This window comes from Ischnura elegans, chromosome 5 (assembly GCF_921293095.1).
Source record: "Ischnura elegans chromosome 5, ioIscEleg1.1, whole genome shotgun sequence".
NCBI classification, from domain to species: domain Eukaryota; kingdom Metazoa; phylum Arthropoda; class Insecta; order Odonata; family Coenagrionidae; genus Ischnura; species Ischnura elegans.
The window spans coordinates 71,953,237-71,971,598 of record NC_060250.1 but is presented as its reverse complement, the minus strand read 5'-3'; the positions used below and the strand labels follow the sequence as shown (position 1 = coordinate 71,971,598).

The window sequence follows — 18,362 nt, the reverse complement described above, 5'->3', positions numbered from 1 at the left end:
CCATGGCCAAAAAAACACCAAACAGCTCTAAGCGAGAAAATAAAAATAAAGGAGTAATATGAGGTATATTGGCTATTATTTGCACCACCTCCGGTAAAGCGACAATTCGCTATAGCGAGTGTTTATTGGTGCACCGTGGGGTGTCGTTTTATCGAGGTTCCACTGTACTTCTAATAAGGACTAGTTAATCTGCTTCTTTCGTTCTTAAGGTTTGGTGAATGCACACCTTATGAAAAAGAGTTTTGGTTTCCTTTGCTGGTGATGTTGGAATAAATATGTAGAAGTATTTCATAGATAATGTTACTTGGCACACATTAAACAGAATTAAATACTGGCCTGGAAATTAATGAATTGTGCCTGGAAGATTAAAATTCATTAATTTCCAGATACAATTCATCAATTTCCAGGCCAACACTTGTGAAAAACACTTATTTTTTGCAGTTCTTATGTAAGTAAATGTCTTGAACACAATTTATGTGGAGCTTTTCCTTGTAGCTGCTTTTGTTCCATTATTATTATTGTTGTCATTATTTATTTTAATAGTAATAATAATAATATAGTCTTTATTTCCGTATGGTCTTCGAGACATTGGAAGGCACCAAATTTTAAAAAATATCTCATTACATTAGAGAGAAACATAAATATTCAGCACATAAAAACACACAAAACTAACACAGAACATAGGTACATTCATTAAATTAACAGTTCACAATATTCAGCAATGCCATAAAAGGCGTTCTCAAGAAGAAAAGACTTTAATTGCCTTTTAAATTTGACTAATTCAGAGATTCTCTTTAAGTTTACGAGGCAGATGATTATAAATGCAATAAATGAAAATAAATGGGAGAGCATATGCCACTGCTGAGTATCAGAAATTGTGAAGTGAGCTGAACTGGTGTACACCCATTGATGAAACCACCTGGCTAGCTTTGTCATTTCATTCACTTTTTGTCGACATTAGGGTGACTGTTCTGCCACTTTTTATCAGAGAAAGTCATGATTCCTTACAAAGGTTGCTTTCCTCTGTTGATATTATGATTGTGATATTTTTCTTGATTAATTTATATCAGCTTTTGGAATTGAATGCATATCTTGACATTACCATATAAGTAATGTGTTAGTTGAACCAAAATAAAGTGGCTTTCTTGATATCCATCACCAAATTCACTTAGAATTTAATACATTGTCATGCTGAGGTCGAGGCCCTGTTTAATATCGCAGAAATTTTCCCTGAGCTAATGCATATAGGTATTAGGTTTATCATCATTTGCCTTAAATTTTTCTGTACCAGCCAAAATTTAGCTTCTGAGAAAAAATTATTGAATTTTTTTCAAATATTCATATCATCAAAGCATGCACATCTGTTAGGTCATCCTTTTTTTATTAAGTCTCTTTCTTTGATCCAAAACATGACCACAATAAAATGAAACCCAAAAAAAAACAAAAGAAAAACAAATCTCGTGGATGGGAAGCAACACCACTAATGTGACTAACACACACAAATTAGAGAGAAACATTTATATTCATTACATAAAAACACACAAAACTAACACAGAACATACGTACATTCATTAAATTTACAGTTCACAATATTCAGCAATGCTCAGTATGTACATATTTAACAATATCCAAGGCAATTTTTTCTCGCTCGAAGCTCATCTACTCTGTTGGATCACAAATACCTAGCATGTGAATTATGTTTACTTGCTGCATGAAGCCTCTTGGGTCTTCATTAGCTCTCTTTCTCTGCAATGATGCATGAAATGCTAAGAATACTGTATCTGAAGGCACAGCTAGCAGATATTTTTCTTCACAAGCTCATTGTGAATTGGTTCATTTGAGGTGCTGAATACTAAAATTCAGGCCTTTTGGAGCTCGACGGTGTGTTATTGGTGACAATGTATTTTTGCATTCACACTTGAGACTGCATTTTCAAGTCCCACCTGGGTCTTTCTTGGATCAGAGTCTGGGTGTTCATAATCCCCAGGTTTTTTCAGCCCCTTGGGACCCTGTGAGGTTAGCGGTATCTCATGGGTGCATGGACAACCAGGGTTGTCTGGGAAAGAAATGAAGAATTAAGTTGAGGAATTACTGACTAGACTATCAATTGTTTGGGGCCTGTGTTTGGATAAATATAGAATAAGGATAAATATGGTGCTATATCATCATCAATTCTTGTTTTCATGTTTAGACAACTTGTATATCACTATAGTTTATGGGTTAGGTGCTCTTTCCAGTAATAAAATTTAACTTTAAGCTTCCTTTGTTCTCCTGCTCCAAGTTTACAACTGGAGTATGTAAAATTGACTTGAGTCATAAAATTCCTGAAGCCCGGAGTCAGCCAGATTTTTGTGCCAAACTTAAGTATGCTTAGATACATGTCTTAAGGCCGCTATACACAGTGAATAATGATGCGAATGGTCATGCTGAATGATCACATGATCATTCACAGGATCATGCGAGAAAAATATAACGTGTTCTAATTTTCACTGAATGATCATGCGCGTGAAGGTTCATTCGCAAATTGTTCCGTCATACACGGTGAACTATCTTGCGAATGATCATGCTGAATGATCATGTGAATGAAATCATTCGCCATGTATAGAGGCCTTTATTTTAGAGCTAGCAGTATTTTTAATGAAGAAAGTCATTTTTTAAGAGATGCTATCATATTATCGGTGCTACGGTTCCAAGTTGGGTTCAGATCATAGTTTTGCATGGAGTGTCATTTTCCTAATTGGCCGAGTCTCATTTGCATCAATGCACATGTGAGTGTTGCCATGAAATTCCTTTTAATTTTATGGAAATGGGTTTTTTAGTTTTCGCTTGTTACTTTATTTAGGTGTGCTTCTCCAAACCTTTCAAAGTTGGAATTGGTGTAGAATAGTGCTTCGAGTTTTTCTTGGAGACAGCCATATGAATGTGAAATGGTTTAGATGACTGACCTTGCAATGCATTGCAGTTTCACAGGCATATGTATCAAGGTCCTCCTAGCAAGTATAACATTTTGTCTTTGTTGTGGCAAAATTTGTGTTGTTATCTTGTTTTGGCACTTCACTGCTACATTCAATTGCATCAAGTATAGATCATTAAAAAAATATATTCTTTTTAAGTATTATTGCCTTTAGTTTTTATGTGGTGGTGATTTTGCCATCTTTTTTAAGGGACTTCACTTTCAGAAAATATAAAATTACCCTGGAATAAGCAAATTATTATGTTTTAAGTTCATAATCTTCTGAAACATTATGCAATCAAAGGCTTTCTAAATGATTTTTCATGCTTAAGAAAAATTTATTTTTATTTACTGTTGCTCAATATACCTTGTTAACCTCATTAGTATTTTCAAAATTTTTATGCTTAGCTTGTGGAATAAATAGTGATTTTTGGTAAAATGTGTTTTGTGAAAGTGTGCTGTCCGCTTCACTAATGATTGGATAAAACAAAATGCCTCTGTCATCTTGTTTTTGTTTTTTCTAATGTTTGTAGGTATATAGCATTAAATTTGTGATAAACTGTTTCAGAAAAAGTTATGAATCTAAATTATTAAACAGTGTTCCCTAAACTCAAAGAATTGCATAGGCAATATGCCTTCTTTTTATGATAACTACGTTTAATTGATTATTGAACTATATTTTATTAGACCATTTGTAATTTGATAATTATATTTGCTTCTGTGTTAACAATTGTCTTTGAATCCTTGTTCTGTGTGTTAGTAGCTACTGACTTGAGTGGTGGTCTAATAATTGAAAGTTTAATTTTGTGAGTAATTTAAGGATAAGTTTTTTAAATTCTAATGTAATACATTGTCAGCAAATTAAATAGAATTCCAGTGGGCAAATTCTGTGATTGATTTGAGGAAAATGCCCTATATTTATTAAGTAGATAATGCCTGCATCCAACAATATTTGTGTGCCATGTTTGAAATGAGCATTGGGCAAACTTAAAATTCATGGATACAAAAATGACTTTAAGCAATTCATATTTTATTATAAGTTAAAAAAAATTAAATTATAACCGTAGTTGTTAATAATATATCATAATAAAGAGTTAAAATTATATTCCTGTGAGAAAAAAGAAAATTAATAGATGTTCTAAAATATTGTTTTTCTCAGTAAAAAATATGCTTACAGTCATATATGCATACAGTAGGTATAGGTTTAGGGCCTCATTTGGTTATTACTGGTTGTTTTAAAGTTGTTTCTTCTTGCTTTCCATATATTTTCTCCTTTCCAAAACTCCTCCACCATCTTACATCCCATGTCCCAAAACCGCTGTCCGCGTGGCGAAAAACACAGATATCGTCCAGATGGGCATTGCTTAGGTGAACCCGAGCTAACTCCTCCCATTCCATCAAGACTTCAGTGGAGTATGGACGAAGAGTGCTTGACCACAATTGCCATTGCTTACCAGGTGATTTTTTTTAGTCATATGCTTTTTTGAGGTACCATACTGCTCTGACTGAGTACCCCTCCTTCATTTGGCACTAAGTCTCTGTGAGGTAAATAAATAGGGGGAACTGTATTTGAGCATAAAGGTCTTATTTTTTCCAAAATTGAATCCTCAATAATTGGGGAAGAGATTATACTTGGGTAAACTATATTCAGAGATATTATGCAGTAAGCGAAGTATATGGAACGAGTGTATGATTCAAAACTCTTGAAATGTAACCAGCTAATAAAAAGTGGGCGATAACTTTCAAACTATGCTGAAGTAAAGCTTGTTTTTGCTTCACACAAATAACTGTGAGAAAGCCTTTTTGCTCTTTAATTTCCTCATATTCTATATTGATTGCCTGTAGCTTTTTAACTTGTGTAATTAAAGATTTTTGTTAGTTTATTGCTTGCACAAAGTTGAGTTGATTTTTTAAAATGGACTTGTTCACCAATTTTATTTTATTGTTGATTGTGATAAAATTTAGGGAAGGAAAGTGACTCATATTTTCTTGTTTTTCAATCCATTGACTTCTCAACCTATTCGCGACAAAAAAAGTGACAGTTTAACACTTTCTCAGATAAATTGGTGACACTATGAACTCATGCCTAGCAAGTCTCCATGTATCTCATCTAGAAGCTGCCTCTCCTCACTCATTGTGTCCAGCACTTCATCCGTCCTCCTCCTTATTGCCGACTTTAATGTCTTAATTCTTTAATATTACTATTATCACATAGCTTCATCAAAAAGTCCTTAATGAAATGTTTTATTTAAATAAGCTTATTGAATACATTCATTTGCAGATTCATTTGTATCCATCATTTTTCTAGTCTTGAGCCTCTACAGATCAAATCAAAATGGAAAAATATTTCTCTTACAGGGTGCCCAAAGTCTTTTGAATGACGTGGACCTAAGAATCAATATGTACACTGAATATGGAAAAGGCTTCATGAAGAAGTGCCGTGTAAGTCCAGATGCATTCATACAGATGGCTCTGCAGTTGGCTTATTATAGGGTAAGTTTAAATTTTTGTTTGAGTTTATATGGTCCTGGCGTTTCGTATTATTAAGTCTTATCTAATTCTTAGATGGTTCACCTTCTAATTTAATTCCATCAGGAGAAACATTACATTGCATTAGAAGTTCAATAATATGTTTGATATTCATTTAATTTATAGGATACATATATGCTAATAATATAACATATGCAATTCATGGCAGTGACTAGTAATGAAATACTGATGGATTTAGTTTATGAACAGCTCTTAATTATGTATATATTCAGCAAAAATATCTCTGAGGGCATGAAATGATGTTCACCATTCCTTCCTGTTTTGTATAGCTATTCAGGCATCAGTTGTTTTTTTCTTATTTCAATCACTGGTAAATATGTGAAGGTAAACTGAAATTTGGCAGTTTAAGGAAAGATAACTTCTTTTATTATGTTGAGTTACATCTTTTTTTCACTTACTACCTTTGAGAAATAGTGGTCTGGATTCTATCGCTGCTTTTGAAAACATGAGAACAGATTATGAAAGGAAACGGTTATGACTGCCTATAGGAAATATTGTAGTATTATAGGGGGAGCAATTAGGGTCAAGATTTTAGATTTTGACTGTAAAGCAAACTGTCTTTTATTTATTAATCCAGAAGGAAATAAATTCTATAGTGATGTAATTACAGTATATAGTATTTTACTCTATGAATCCTATTTTTGTTTTGACAAATGCTACCAAGGGCTTGATTGTATGATATATCAGTGTCTTCTGTTTTAGTGACTCTGCTGTCAGATAATCATGCAAATTTATGGATTGAGTTAGTGGCAATGGTTGGGCCCTAAAAATAACTATGTTCATATTTCTCATGTTTGGGAGTTCATACTTGTCCATCTAGCACAGGGAAATTTCTTTGATTAAGTAAATTTTTAAGTCTCATAATGGCCTTAACTGACTATTTTAAATCAATATTTGTATCTATAACATATGTATAAGTCACCAAAATTATGAATTCTGAATACAGAGTTGCATGATTTGTTAGAGCTTTCATATTGTGTAACTTGATTTGTGATAATAACATTTTATTATTTTTGGATTTTCTTTCCATAGGATGCTGGGAGATTCAGTCTTACCTATGAAGCATCTATGACTCGTTTGTACAAAGAAGGTCGTACCGAGACAGTTAGGCCATGTACCATTGAATCCTGTGAATGGGTGAAGGCAATGCAGAGTGGAGATGCTGTCTCGGTAGGTGAACAAATGTTTCTCTTGAAATAGTTATTTGCTAGCTCATTTGTAGGCATGAGTATACTGCACATTTCTTTTGAATTATGTAGTGTTATTTCTTCGGATATTTTTGTGATTGTAATACATAACGATTTTTAAGGCATTGAAATTTATTTATTTGTGCTTGTACTCAAATGTTCTGCTTTGAACTCGCTACAAACAATAATTATGAACAACAAAAATCATTAGAGCATTGATTCTCCTTTCCTGATGTAAACGATGGCAGAACGTACTGCCAAAAAATTTAAAATGTAATGGCTCTAAACAACGTCTAACACTTAGTTTCTGTATTGCATTAACACCATTACTTATGATGAAGACAATGAAATGGTTGTGTCTTTGTGAACATTTTTTCGATATTTTTAGTTAGCTTATATTTAAGCGTAGTATTTTTACTATTTTGGAGACTTAGTTGAGACGCACTTTTTTATAATTCAGAATGAAGAGAAGATAAGACTCCTGCAGAAAGCTTGCCAAGTTCATCAAAGAGGTTACCAAGATGCCATGTGTGGGAAAGGTATTGACAGGCATCTCTTCTGTCTTTATGTTGTATCAAAGTACCTGGAAATTGATTCTCCTTTCCTGAAGGTAAGATGTACTCATTAAACATTACCATACTGGTTCCTCGTACGTGTCATTTTGCTACTTGAATTTTCTGTGAATCGTATTAACAATTCTAAGTAATATAAAGTTAGTTTAAATTGCAATGATATTATTTCTGTCTCTATGATGGATAAATTTCACTGAGTAATGTCAGAACTTGTTACGTGGATAAAAGAACTGAAAGACATGTAGTTCTATTTTGGAGTCTCTGTGGGATGGGTGATAATTATGTGTTTGATTTTTAGGAGGTGCTCAGTGAGCCTTGGAGGCTGTCAACATCACAAACACCTCATGGCCAGACATCGCGTTTGGACCTGCGGAAATTTCCCAAGTGCATATCAGCTGGTGGTGGATTTGGACCCGTTGCTGATGATGGCTATGGTGTTTCATACATCATAGCTGGGGAAGACATCATTTTCTTTCATATATCCAGCAAAAGGAGTTCTCCTCAAACGGTAAGATTCGAAATCACTTGTGCATTGCTTGTTTTAGAGTAGTAGAGTCAGTCCTAGGGTATCACAATTGCCTTCATATCTCTACGCTTGTGCTATACTTAGCTATTCAAGAGGGGGTGAACAGTGTATTCATCCCTTAAAAACTTTTCCATTAGCTACCATATCATATGTCATAAAAACGAAGAAAAATGGTTATTTTAATGTTTTTTAAAGTTTTTTTTTCAATTTTCACCCCCTGAATCTTTTCAAACCTGGTGAAGTTAGTCTTTATCTTGACCCTGATAGCCCTTAAACGTCAGTTTTTTTCAATCAGAAGCCGATAACATTAGTAAAATTCCCTTGAAAAGCGATAAGTTTAGATAAGGGGTTGTTTTCCCCAATTTAGGGGTTGCGTAAAAATGGAGGGTGATAGAAAAAAACGGAGGTCATTTTTGGATTCAGCGACCCAAAATTAGCCAGAAACATCCTAAATTGTAGCGAGGCAATTTTTGAACTATTTTTTTTGCAGAACAGTGTAATTGTTTCAGCTGAAGGCAGCCAGCAAATGAAAAACAATCCGTAATAATGTTTTGTGTTGCTGGGTTTGAAAAGGTCTAAGTATTTGTGATCATAATATTAATTATCTTTTATAATTCCATACTTTACAGGATTCAAGTCGATTTTCTAAAGGCATTGAACGTGCCTTAGCAGACATAAGGAGTCTTTTTGAAAAGCCAGCTGCCAAATCCAAATAGAAGAGAGGAAATGTAGAAGCTCACTGAGTAGTGTTGTCTCTTTATGTTCAATATTATTCTCATCATCCCCTTATGTCATGCTGTTCTTTACCCTCACTTCATTGTAGGAAAGAAGAATCTTGTTTATTCTCACTTGGTGCCTATCATAGTAATGTAAGTGTTGGAAAAGCAGAGGCAAAATAGTTAAGGATGATGTGAACACTTCCCCTGTGAACTATTGGTTCTCTGTACATTAGATGGTACAAATCAAGATATGATTTATCTACCTATTAAACCATGATGCTGGAGATGATTGTATTATCATGTGGGTAATTATTGAGGAATGGGCAGACTATAAATTCTTTGGCAATCACTTGAAGTAACTCTGCTAAGTAGCTCTGAGTTTGAAATGTCGTATCATGGTTTCCATGGCATGCTAACACATTTGTTTAAATGTAGTAAAATATGACTTTGAGAATTTAAAGTCTGTTACCTTGAGATCAGTTGCTGCATATTGCAGTATGTAATTTTTTTCTTTTTACTGTGACACGACGAGTGACATAAGCTTAACCTTCTCGAAGAGGAGCCATCATCGTATTGTGACTCATCTTTCAGATGGTGTGCGCAGTTATGCTTAGTCTGTCCATATTCTCAGTTGTTCATATAGTATGCCAATTCCTCCGTCCTTCATCAAAGGTGATTTTTTAAGAGGAGTCAAATCGACTGAATCCATAGTGTTACTGTTAGCTCCTGTTACTCACGTTGCTGGGATTATGGGGATATCATCCTTTATCATTTCACCATTTACGTTCCCATTGATGTTTATATGTTACTACCCTTCCATAACTATATTTTTTTACTTCATCCCATGACGAGCAATGTAAATATTACCTCCAAGCATTCCTCAAGAGATTGTGTACTGTGGTGCTTGTTGATCATTGGTAGCTTATGTATGTTATCACTCTTCATGATCATTGCTTCCATACTGGTTGCTATCAATCATTGCATTATTCATTGCCAAGCATGATGTATCAAATTGATCCAGTTGTCAAATAATATATTTGTGAATGTTTATTTTGATTTTGTTTTAAAAATTTTAAGCAGTTGACTGGCATTGTCATATCCCTTTTGAAATTAAAGAGCAATTGTTGAATATTTTCACAGTTTAAAGAGAGCACATCATGTTTCTGGTCTTATTTTCTCCTCTTGTGTATTGATATTAATATTTTAATACCTCAAGACCCAGATTAATTTTAGAATCAATGCAACCTCATTTCCAAGCACATTTATTGACATATTAATGTCAGGTTAATGTTGTGTCAGCTCTGTGCTTGTGAATGTTGACTGTAGTATTTCCCTTACCTCATGAATGTTTATTTATCATCTATAATCATTGCTTTAATTTGTGGATAAAGTTCGCATGCAAAATGGTGCCTGATAATCTTTGATTTGGATATCATTCTGTCACAGAGCAAAATTTATTTTGTACTTGTTGCCACAAATTTTTTTTTAATTTAAGACCTTAAAGACTATGATTGTCATTATTGTGGTTGCAAGTTATTGTGGCGTGAGATACTCTTTCCCAAGTACTGCTATATCATTACATGTTAATGGGATGTAAGCATTATGCCCCATTGTTTTAATGTTGTGTATGTGTAGTGTGTTGAAGTTGAATAGACTGATTAAAATCCCATTTTATCAATGCAATTTACTTATGTGCTTCTGAGGGGAATAAGAATCATGTTGTTGTATAGATTGGTCCAACCTATTAAGGGCTCCTATTTCTTTGAGATTGCTTGGTAGTATTACTATTAGGATCTGCTCAGTTGAACGATGATGGAGTTTCGGTGTAAATATTTTGTTTTGTCATGTCAAAAGAATTCTTTGATCCTCAGAGAAAGCACTAATTAGGTAGTAGTGAATGGGATGAAGTTGTCGATATACAAAGTAGATTTTTTTAACAAAGATAAAATGCCAATCAATGCAATTTTTCTTGTCTCGTCCAGTTGTTGTTAATTTCTGGTCAACTGTTGTGGTGATAGCCTTGAGCGTCTCATTAACTGTGCCAGAATTGTATATGTTCCCTTGATGCACTTAGTAGAAATGTGTTTATGGATTTAACTGTTTCAAATGCTATCAAGGAGCACACTCTTTTTATTATTTTTCCATTTGGTAGATGTATTTTCCTTTTTTTTGCTGTTGCCTGTAAAGAATAAGCGCATCACTCTGGTTTTATGGTTTTGTCTATTAATTAAACTACAATATTAATTGATTTCAGTCATAAGATAGTTAATCTTGCTTAAAAGCCTAAGTGTCACGTTTTATTTTTGTTGTCATGTTTTCTTTCTGGTTGTGTTTACTTTAATTAAAACATCATGATGAGTTGAATAATTTCAGAATATGATTTTTGTATTCAAAAGTAGGTGGTGGTAGCATATTATTTTAATTTTTAGAATTAGCCGAGATCAGGTAAAGCCTTCTGAGTGAACCACATGTATTTGAGCTATTGCAAAACCTAACAGATGGAATCTAATGAAATTATTGAGCTCCTTATCTTAATATCCTATTTTTTAATCTCAAAAGAACCGCTTGGTGTCAAAACGATTTCAAAAATTGAATTATTCATCACAGATGTTTCTTCATTGCTGTGGATTACTTTAAAGTTAGATATAGTTCAAAAGAATTTTGCCTTATTTTTCAATACTTCAAACAAATCTTTTTCGGTGCTCTTTCTGGACATTTTTCAGATATTTCATCTACTATAATTTCTTTGTGTTTATTTGGTGATATAACTTGGGATTGCTTGTTTTGTTTTCTTGTATGTACTTCAATTTTGCATACTTATCAGAAATAATGCATGTTATCATTGGAATTAAAATTTTTGTTTAACTCTTTTCAATAAATTATATGAGGTGTGTCCTAGTTGCTAATCATGAATTTGTGTATGTGATCCCCTATTTTTATCTCTGGAACAGTTCTAATTCAGTTATGCTTAAATTAATATGTTAAGGTTATTCATTAAATTGAAAAGAAAATAATATTGTTCTTATTATCTACTCAATCCTAAACTGATTCCCTGGACCTAATAATTAGATTTTCTTGGATAGGTATTCTGAGTGAGATGATATTTTTAACTCTGTAGTATTTACTTTATTTTTTTATTTTTTACTTGAAGCTACCTACACATCTTCCGTCAGCTTGGGCTTTAAAATTATTATACTCTTTATGTGAGGGGGTAGGAGAGTGTAGTGAGGGAAATTCTTTTTGAAAGCAAGAAACATGAGGTGTGACATGAAATTAGAGGTCTATGAGCCTCAATTATTGGAAATATTTTAATTTGGACAGCATTGTACAGTAATAGGATTCAGCATGAGGAAATCATGATGAAAATGTGCATTAAACTTGTTTAATGCAGTGGGAGGAAGCAAAAGAGAGGCACTTTATAAAATTGTGAATAGGTGACCATTTTAAAGACATGACAATGGCTAAGTTCTAACAACTCGTATCTCAAAAATAGCAACTTTTCAGGAGAAAAAAAAGAAATAATTTTTTTAATTGTACACCAATATTAATGACCAAAAGTTCACAAATCTGAAAAAGGAGCATTCACTTGCAAACAAAGAGTTGTTTTTTACTTGTATTTTATTTTTTAATTGTTATTACACTTTGTTTAACCTTTTTCCTACTGTACACGTATACATACGTGTGGACATTTCCTGACCCGGGAGACGACGGGCGTATATACACGTGTGAGATTTTCCCGGCCAGGAGATCGAAAGCCGTATATATACGTTTTCAAGCTCCCCCCCTTTTAGGACGGTCGTGGGTTTACGACGTCTTTGTCTCGGGACCCAACGCTTCGGGGTTTAGGATTAACCCTCGGAATCCGGGAGCAGGTACCCGGACCCTTCGTCTTTTATAACCCCCTCTCAGCGGTCATTCAATTGTTTATACAGTCAATTTTCGAAATAAATATTTGTTTATTTCTCAAGAAATATACACTAAGAATTGAATTATTTGTCTTTTGAGCAGCGTTTACAATTTTTAAACGAAATTCTACGACAATTATTAACTCATATCTCGAGTTATGTATAAACATCAACATGGAAATTGTTGCTGCGTTAAATGCGTTAATAATGGCCTTAGAACTTCATTTAAAATTTGACAGTGCTCAGATAAAAATGAGGAATTCGATTCAAAGTCTGTAATTTACGTGCAAGCAACAATTATCCATTTGCTAAATACATATAAGCAATTCATAAGTTGACCACGAACCAATGCCGCAGGTATTGTCGTAAACCCGGAAAGGAGGGAGCACAACTACTCTCGGAGTCTAAGATAATGCGAAGTCCCTGCGTGGAGGGGTCGAAAAAGGTTCAGCGAGACCCTTCTTAACGAATGTCCTCCAAAAAGGCTCCATACTATGAGAAAGAAGAATCTCTTGGGGCTCAGTACAGCAGTCATGCTAAGACGAGAACTCCGCCGTCTCGAAAGGGTTAAGATACCTGTTTCAAACCAGCCAAATTTGAGATATGTGTAGTTAGAATTAACCATCGGTGTAGTCATTTAAAATTACATATAATATTTTAAATTTATCGGTCATTTTGTTATGTTTTTAATTTTGAAATTATGAAACTTGAATATTTTATTGCTTATATTGGCAGCTGTTCACAGAAGCAGGCATTGAGTGTTCATAGTCTTCAAAATTTACAAACATACGGTGATTTATGAGAAGGAAAATAAATGTGTATATGCATCTTCATTGCCGAAGCAAAGTCAAGTCTTGGCAATGGAATCCCATATGTCTGGGAATTTTTTTTAATGGTGACCAGTTGTGCCTCACATTGTTGATTTATTTAATTCTACACATATTCAATTAATTAATCTGTTCTGTGTAGATTGTTCCCTAGAGCGACTTGTAATGAATAGTATCCTCGAAACTTGTTATGTATTTCTGCCCCATGCCTACAAATCCAGGTGATTTGCTATGGTGGCTTGTGTGTTGGCTTAGTACCTCATGGGCTGCGTATGAGCATAAATTATTTAGAATATCCCTAATACCTACACGAGTGTTGTGTGGAGGGTACTTGAAGTGCAACAATCGCTGTCATATTTGATGTAAAGGTGTAGTCACCTGGGTGCCTATCGTTAAGAGCAGGCTAATACCGATGCCAAGTTTCTCGTGACCCTTACCTCTCTACTTCAGGGTGAAAATGACTCAATTAATTGGTCACCTTCTACAACACCACACTATACTGTGCTTGTAGACACACTGCTGCCATTCTCCATTCTTTTTACGAAAGGTAAGCTCTGAGTAAACTTTTATTACCTCTATGTATAGTAGTTCCCAAAATTAATTATTTGGGGCCCAATTGGTGGGGAGAAGGAAGGGATTGTAATTGACATATAGTGGCCTGTGGCCGCTACAATCTCCCTTAGACAGTACTGACAATTATCTCAAAAATGAAAAGAAAGAAAATAGGTGGAGTGCATGAGCTTAGCTGTGTTTTGACTTGTTGAAGTAAGATCCTTATGATTCATATTACGCATTATCAGGCCATATACAATAGCCATTATGGAAAATTCCAAATTTGCTACTTCAGTTCAAAAAATGTGTTTCTATTACATACATACTTCTGGAAAGCAAGAATTGTCAAGATTGAGCTTTTTGGTAAATAAAATTTCATGCACTTTCTTAATTTTATTTTGTGATAAAGAATAGGGTTGTCAGAGGCTGAGAGGACAAGCTGAATTGTGCACGTTGCTGGAGCCATTAGGGCTCCTTGATTATGACAAGTACATAAAAACTTCACTATGCGGGGTACAAAAAACCAAAAATTGGAATTTACAAACAGGTGATCCAGTTTGTGATAAAGGCTGTGAATAAAATGATTAAGTAAAACATTTTCTGCTCGCAAAATGATAATTTTATTGATCCAAATGTGATTCGAATGGCAGAAGAGAGGTCTGTAGGAGTGAAGGTAAGATTTTTGGGTCATATATTGACAGTGGGGGTTGGAATTCAATATCTGTGAATACTGATATGAATTATATGTATTATTCTTACATATATATAATACAGTGAATATCATTGGGCTGAAATCAGTGGCTAATCCAGGATATTTTTTTCTGGGGGAGGGCACAAGGGTCTGACAGGCAAACAATTTTCTCATATCTGAGATTTAAAACAAGATACCACAATTACTGTGTGAAATATTTTCTTTATTTTAATATGAAAGTTATTATCTAATATGAAATCAAATGAATGAGGCTCCGTAATACTCAAAAGAAAACAAACCTAATGATAACTGTACAAAACATTTTATCTATTTTTTAAACATCTGGGAGGTCACATGCCCCCCTAAATACGCCTATGGCTGAAATTGCATTCTTGATCTGTAAGTGATAGTGCTGAATCCTGTGTCACTAGCAGGTTAAGGCATAGCTCAAAAACTCCATTATGGATCCTTAAGGATTAGTAATTACTATGTGGTGCCATTTCCTAACCAAATTTTTGCCTGTGAGCATAAAATTTTCTGGAAAACCTCACTTACTCAGCGATTAAATTTTATTATGAGCCACTGATAAGTGACTGTGACACATTCTGGGTTGGGGGGGTCAAACGCTTTCCCAAGGAAACCTCGTGCCTTTGGAGGATTTGATTTGGGGTGGCTGAAGGCTTCACTCACGATTTGAAACTGACACCCCTAGATCAGCCAACAAATTTGTCAGTGTCTTTGGGAAACTGATTGTGCTCACTCAATTGTGTTGGCTGGATATCATTTCACAGTCTGGCATTTAGTCAAAGTCTTCCTCTACGTGAATCAAGCTTAACCCTTTCCAGCTGGCACCTTAGAGAGAAAAATGTTTTCTGTGCTATGAGTAGCATAAGAATATTTTAAACCTCTCTGCACTGATCTCTTTTTTGGGAAGGAGTTGCCTAGGTATTCTCATCCCTCCGACTTGGGACCCATCTCAATGGGGCACCTGGCCATTTCCTTACGCACTGGACTAGACCCTCTTAACTCCAACCTAGCACGAGTCCACGGACATCTTATTGCGTTACCAGAGTTTTTTAAACCAAATACTGCTTTCGATTTTCAATAATTTACACTTCTATAAGAATAACTAACATTTTTAGGCATTGTGAAATTTTAAAAGGATTTCTAGCATTGATAATAATAATTGAGTTCGTAAATATAAGGTTCTAGATCCAGAAGTCCATTATTATTAATGGTAAAATTTCGTTTAAAAAATTACTTACGCGCAGATCAAAATGATAACTTCGTTTCTAAGTGCAAAAAATCGGAGTATGCTGCAAATTTTTCTTTGCAAAAATCATTGGCGATTCAACCAGTGCACCACGGGGTCCTCCGGTGAGGAGGATCAAAAATGAGTGGGAGGGTTGGGTTGAATGGTCGAGGAGTGTCATTTAGGTCTCCTTAAGCTGGGTTGCAGGCAGGGTATGAATACCACTGACCATTGCTACCTCAGCAGTCACTTCCCTTCCCCCACGACAGCCATAGCGTTTGCATTGAAAAATCCACGCCTGCTATACCCGTTAGGTCTTTAGGAAGCGCATAAACCAGAGCTTGAGTGGAAGGATATCTTTCATTAGCATCCACCCTAGTGTTGACCCTAGAGGAAGCATTTATGTCCTGACATCAGCTAGAAAAAAATATTCTAAAAAATACGAGAATGCAAACAGAGACCACACAGGGGCACAGAACAATAGCAGGCAGATGTATCTCACATTTATACTCACTAAAAGCACATACATGGAACCTTAAGAGATAGGAATACCTAAAGAAACATTTGGAGGCCGTCGCGCACGCTTGAGGCATGGCAATCGGAGGATGCAAATACTGTGTCGTACACGCTGAGAGAAGGACCACGGGCATTAAAAGTCAAGCTTGAGGGGTTAATGTGATGAACCCAATGCTTCCTTCATTTAATTCAGCAACTAGTATAATGTTCCTCAACATAATTGCTACATCCACTTCCTCATTCATTTTAAGCACCACACACTCACTGGGTTTTCACCATATACTGGTCTGCAGGTAACTGAGTGGATTTGTTTCCCTGCCATGTTTTTGTCTTTTGTCTGAGACCACAGCACACCAGTGCAACATTTTTGCTTTCCGAAGAAACGTTTTCTCAAAAAATGTTTTGTCTGACCAGTGGGTAGCTGGCCTAAAGCTGATAAAAGAATATTGATTTTGTGCATAATTATTTAGATCCACCACCCCAAATTTTGTTCAAATCTGCTTAAATATTATGGGCACACAGTAAAAAATTTCATATTGTATATCAGTTTAATGAGCTGAATCATATATTTATTGAGATAAAGTATTTTAACATGATAACAGGGATAAGATCAAGATATGAACATCTGCTGAACCATAACAATATGGTAGTGATATAAAAATAACAATACTGTATTATTTTAGCTAAATGGTATTATTTATAGTGATGCCATAATCTGCATACTCTCTCAATTAAATGGTACGTAAGAAAAAAAACACAAAACACCAGAAATCTTATTTACGATAACTTATTCATGATGTATTACTGAATAGGTTATTAACAATGTCAGTCAAAGGTTTAATCATCCTTAACAATAATTACAATACTGGCATGATTATTATAATACAGTGGAAACAGCAAAAGTTAGAAATTTTTACAGTTAAGCAGTGATTGTACAATTGACAAATTTGTTGGGAATAATTTATATGTATTAGGCCAATAAATTGATGAAGAACAAGTACATACATAGTCATATAGACCATATCTTACTGATGCAGAAGATTTTTATCAAAGGGATAGAGACCATGAAGAATTATGATATAAAAGTTTTAAATTTGAAAAAATGCTGCATTATAGACAAAGGCAATTCACCACGAATAAATAAGAGTAAGTCATACCGTGGTAAGTTCAGAGTAAAGATTGAATGAACCTCTAACTGTTAAGATAAAGAGATCTGTGGAAGTCCACACAAAAATCACGTTAGGCAATGCACAAGTACCTACCTACATAAATTTGAAGGAATTCAACATAGTGGAGACTTCCCTTCAGCTTTGCCTCTTTGCTTTGAAATCACAAAGAGTTGCTGGTGGGGAATTCCAAGAGAAAAGGATGTTATCTCCTCTTTTTTTTATTTATAAGGTAGGTTATTGATTCAAGGCACACTTAAATCATAAAGTATTAATTATCACAAATACATATATTTATAAGAATGCCACTGCATATCTATAAAAATGAATTCATTCTGATAATGTTCTGCTAGTTTGCAGGACTTTATTATAAAAAGGAATACAAACAGAGATTGTTTGTTTGCCAAATCTTTCAAAAAAATTGGAGGGGAGGCTAAAAATGAAAACTGGTTGCAATGTACCATCAATAATACTTCTCTTTCATCTTTTTCCTCGGAATTATTCACAATTGGTGTCCATTCTACCTCACCAGAAAGAGGTTAGGTATTTCAGAACAAACATACTCAGGAGTTGAGCATACTTGCTGACTTGAACATTTAGTTCTATGGTTGAGATGCCATTCGTATCCTTGCGGATTCTCTTGACCGATGATGCACCTCTGCAGTGCGAAGTGTAATTCCAAATATATCTTCATGATACCTATTTTCATCCTGAAGAAGAAGCATTTTATTCTTAAGATACTTGCAAAACATTATGGGAACAATTATGAATCAGTGAGTTCAGTTCTCAGTTCCCGTGGTTCTTGAGACTATAACCGTAATTGGAACAAAAGCCAAAAAGAATCTATACTATGTAATACAATTTGTGCAAAACTCAGTACGAAAAACTTCTCTTGATCAATAAAACTTTTATTGATTAACTTAAAAAAGAGATATGCTATGGATCT

The 18,362-nt window shown here is 34.5% G+C and overlaps 2 protein-coding genes across 6 annotated transcripts in view; one reads left to right on the top strand and one right to left on the bottom strand.

The window, feature by feature from the left end:
- LOC124159045 (carnitine O-palmitoyltransferase 1, liver isoform) overlaps window positions 1-11,521 on the top strand; it is a 131,911-nt gene extending 120,390 nt beyond the window's left edge. For all 4 annotated transcript variants that reach the window (XM_046534540.1, XM_046534539.1, XM_046534537.1 and 1 more), the window contains 6 exons: window positions 4,296-4,410; window positions 5,312-5,446; window positions 6,536-6,673; window positions 7,151-7,300; window positions 7,561-7,770; window positions 8,418-11,521. In XM_046534540.1, coding sequence (XP_046390496.1) covers window positions 4,296-4,410; window positions 5,312-5,446; window positions 6,536-6,673; window positions 7,151-7,300; window positions 7,561-7,770; window positions 8,418-8,504 — 835 coding nt within the window. In that variant the 3' untranslated portion in view covers window positions 8,505-11,521. The remainder of the gene's footprint in view (window positions 1-4,295; window positions 4,411-5,311; window positions 5,447-6,535; window positions 6,674-7,150; window positions 7,301-7,560; window positions 7,771-8,417) is intronic.
- A 5,276-nt stretch (window positions 11,522-16,797) lies between these two features.
- LOC124159043 (nitric oxide synthase-like protein) overlaps window positions 16,798-18,362 on the bottom strand; it is a 271,887-nt gene continuing 270,322 nt past the window's right edge. For both annotated transcript variants that reach the window (XM_046534534.1, XM_046534533.1), the window contains exon 26: window positions 16,798-18,126. In XM_046534534.1, coding sequence (XP_046390490.1) covers window positions 18,019-18,126 — 108 coding nt within the window. In that variant the 3' untranslated portion in view covers window positions 16,798-18,018. The remainder of the gene's footprint in view (window positions 18,127-18,362) is intronic.